Here is a 3,672-nt window from a genome sequence, read left to right as displayed (position 1 = left end):
AGATTTGCTAAGATCAGATAACAAGTTTGGCAGAGTCTGGATTAGAAACATAGGTCTTCACTCCCAGGCCCTGGTTCTTTTAATGTTGTTTTGTTAATCATGTTGTTTTAAGAAGCCTCTATCTGAAATAGCCGATGTTAGAAGCCCAGGCGTGTCTTATTCTAAGATTTGCTCCATTAACAAATCGGTGTGTTTTGTAGGAAGAGGACAATGTTCCAAAAGATCGTGGACCAATCGAAGACATTTGAAACGCAACAGGAGTGGACGCAGTACATGATGCTGGAACAGACGCGGAAGGAAATCGTTATGTGAGTTGAGATGGGGCTTAAACCCTGATCCTCTTATCCCAGGGTCATAAGATGAGCTGCTGAAGTGACAGGCCTTGTGCCCTCAGAAGACCCCTGGGGCACTGTCCATTTTGGAGGCCCTTAACATCTGGGGGGAAAATGAGGTTATGCCAAACCAGAATTATAGAAATCATGGTATACGATTAGCCTTTTTTTGCGGGGGGGGGGGCACTAAAATTCAAAACAATACAGTGTTATTTTATTTCTCTGTATAAAAAAAGTATAATATTCGAAGTGTTTCCTTCATATAATTCGGAATTGGTGGTAACATTTTTTTTTACAAAACAGAGTATTGTGCTAATTATGATTTGAGTGATAACTATGTGTCACTCAAAAATGTGGCTTCATTTTAGTATTCCTCTCTATGTAGCAATGTCCTGCAGTCTAGCTGTGCTATTCATAAACGAGTCACCTGATTTATATAAAATGTATCATGGCCCTGTTAGCACGAGGTCTGGTAATGGGACTCAAATAGAAGTTCTCTGGTAAATACCTTCTTTCATGTCTCTCAATGTGCTCCCACGAGTCACCTCAATTCATGATGGGGTGAGAAGCATAAATGAAAGGCCCTTTGTGAATACGTGGCCCAAGTCCCTGGCTCCCCTGTGATGGGTCCTGGGTGTTGGCGTCAGCAGAGACCAGGCCTTCCCAAGGAAGTGTCAGGTTGATTGTTTATCTCCAGGGGCTTCTGTGGAGATGAGGCTTGATTAAGTCACAAATGTAGCAACCTCCGCAACAGAGAAGGGGCAGCCACTGGGACAGGCGCAGGGAAGAGGGGACAAGGGGCAAGTTGTCATTTTCTCAGCCCTGCATTGTCCAATCAGGCCTCCACAAGGGTCCCTGATCCTTGGGAGCTATGGGACCTGCTCCCCCTGAGCAGGGGACACATTCAGACTACCGACCAGGGAGCAGCCTCACCTGACATTTCAAAATGGCACAGCGGAGAAGTGAACGAGTGGGAAGAACACCCTGTTCCTGGGTAGGGGGGACTTTATATTAAATGCTGTCTATGCTCCTTAATTAACTATCCATTTAAGGTCATTTCAAGGAAAATATCTACTTAATTTTGGGGAATAATTGGTAGAGTTAAAAAGAATAATTTCAGAGTAAGTGCTTCTAAGTGAGACATAAAATTCCAAAGTCATAAATTGATTTGTAAACGTGACTACCTAAAAATTAGGGATTTCTGCACAACACACACAGGAATGCATAGCTGAAGTCAGAATGCAAATGATAACCTGGGGAAGAATATCTGCAGCACTTCTGACGAGAGAGAGAGAGAGAGAGAGAGAGAGAGAGAGAGAGAGAGAGAGAGACCTAATTCCTTAGTAAATAGAGTGTTAATACAATTCAAGAAAAAGACTAATCCAATTGAAAACTTAGCAAAAGGAATGAACAGTTATTTCGCAGAAAAGAATACAGAGGGGTGTAAACATGTGAGAAGAAGACTGTGCTCATATTAAGAGGAATGCAAAATCAAATTACACTGAAATATAATTATTATTTACACTCCTCCTGGCAAAGATTAAACATTTGATAGCACACTGCGGTTGGGCAGAGTGAGTGGCAGCCGGCAATCTCATTCACTGCTGGGAATGTAAATGGGTGCAGCCTTTACTGTGGGCAACACCCCCGACAACTGTTAATACTCTCAGACCCAGCAATCCACACCTAGGACTTACCCCCTAGGTATCCTCCCGCCTGTGTGCCAAGGAGTATGTACAGTTATTCATCGCAGCATTATTTGTAATCACACAAAAAGATGGAAAGCAACTTAAATATCCATTTGGGGGCACAAAAAGTCAGCTAGATATTTTGCCGGCAAAATAGGTTGATTCAGGACTAACAAAGAATTGCAATACAGAACAAGCAACCATGGCATACAAGTCTGCTAAAACAAAGAGGAAACTATTTTGTAGAGGGGAAGAGGAAGTTGGGAGGACTACCATAAACAGAGAGCTCCCTGTTATGCTTTGAGGACTATGTAGGACATGAGAGAGCGCCCCCTTCTGGCCTCACTAGTACTTTTTTATTTGTATGTTTTGTTGAGCCTCACCTGAGGGTATTTTTTCCCATTGATTTTTAGAGAAAGGAGAGGGAGGGAGAAAGGGGGGGAAGAGGGGGGGGGGGCGGAGAGAGAGAGAGAGAGAGAGAGAGAGAGAGAGAGAGACATTTATTGGTTGCCTCCTGCATGTGCCCTGAGACCAGGGCTAGGAACTGAACCTGCAACCCAGGTATGTGCCCTTGACAGGGAACAGAGCCTGTGACCCTTCGGTGCACGGGTTGACGCTCTAACCACTGCTCAGAGCCCTACTACATTTGAAATGAGGTTTCTGTTTACTAATTTTTTGCAAATACATATGCTACTTTTCATAGGAATGCCATACAGCCTTCACAAAAAAAAAAAAGATAGGAAGGAGTTCCAAAATACAATATTTTTCAAAAAGGCAAAGGCCAGACTTCAATCACGGAAAAAGCCCAGGCAGTGTTAGTGGAAGTCTTCAGACTGAGGCACACACACCCCTCCCGCGGCCTTCCCATCCCAAAGCCTTCAAGATGTATGTGGTGTGGCTGGCCTCGCAGGAACCAGTGTTCTCTTGCTTAGCAGTGTCTTCCTAAGCAAGCACAGAGGGTGACACATTGTCAGTTCCCGCACTCCTCTCCCACTTCACAAAATAAAGGCAGACTTGCTCTTCTTTGAATCTTCTTAAGGCCTCTGTGCCATCAAACAGAGGGACTATTTGAAAGCCTCTTCATCAAGGCATTATAAACCCAAGGACGGGCTTCAGGCCTTCCCCATCTTACATATTTTTTGTTAAAAGCAAAACAAGGCATTAGCAAAAGGGAATTTGGATTGAACAGCGGGGCAGCAGGAGCTGAGACATTTTACAAACTTCCTTCCTTCAGTGAATGTACCACTGATATCAGGACAAAAGTGCACCAATAACAAGTACTGAAGGCAGCTGCACTTGATTTCATCCACATCACTATTGTCCGTCTGTCTACCTATTTATCTATTTACTTATCTATCTAGTCTCCCTACACATCCATCTACTTCTACCTTTCTTAGAATTAAGAATAAAAAAATAAGGATGCATCCTAACATGCTTATTTGAGCTGAAAAAGAAAATCAGATTCTTTCTGACAGAAACAAATCTGATCCGCCTGCTTTCGTCGACAGTAAAAGACTGGCATTTCCATTTATGTTCATGGCAAACATTCCCACAAATTAAATGAGTCAAATCTGCAGCTTCGGCCCGGCTGTGGTGGCTCAGTGGTTGAGTGTAGACCTATGAACCAGGAGGTCACGGTTCGATTCCCGGTC

The 3,672-nt window shown here is 43.6% G+C and overlaps 1 protein-coding gene across 2 annotated transcripts in view; it reads left to right on the top strand.

The window, feature by feature from the left end:
• The window catches only part of PDE6A (phosphodiesterase 6A), a 47,071-nt gene that overhangs the window by 31,245 nt on the left and 12,154 nt on the right, over nt 1-3,672 (top strand). For both annotated transcript variants that reach the window (XM_015565609.1, XM_015565608.1), the window contains exon 17: nt 201-308. In XM_015565609.1, coding sequence (XP_015421095.1) covers nt 201-308 — 108 coding nt within the window. The remainder of the gene's footprint in view (nt 1-200; nt 309-3,672) is intronic.

This window comes from Myotis davidii, unplaced genomic scaffold, assembly GCF_000327345.1.
Source record: "Myotis davidii unplaced genomic scaffold, ASM32734v1 scaffold18, whole genome shotgun sequence".
Classification (NCBI taxonomy): Eukaryota; Metazoa; Chordata; class Mammalia; order Chiroptera; family Vespertilionidae; genus Myotis; species Myotis davidii.
The sequence above is the reverse complement of the archived record's forward strand: the minus strand, read 5'-3'. Positions and strand labels throughout refer to the sequence as shown.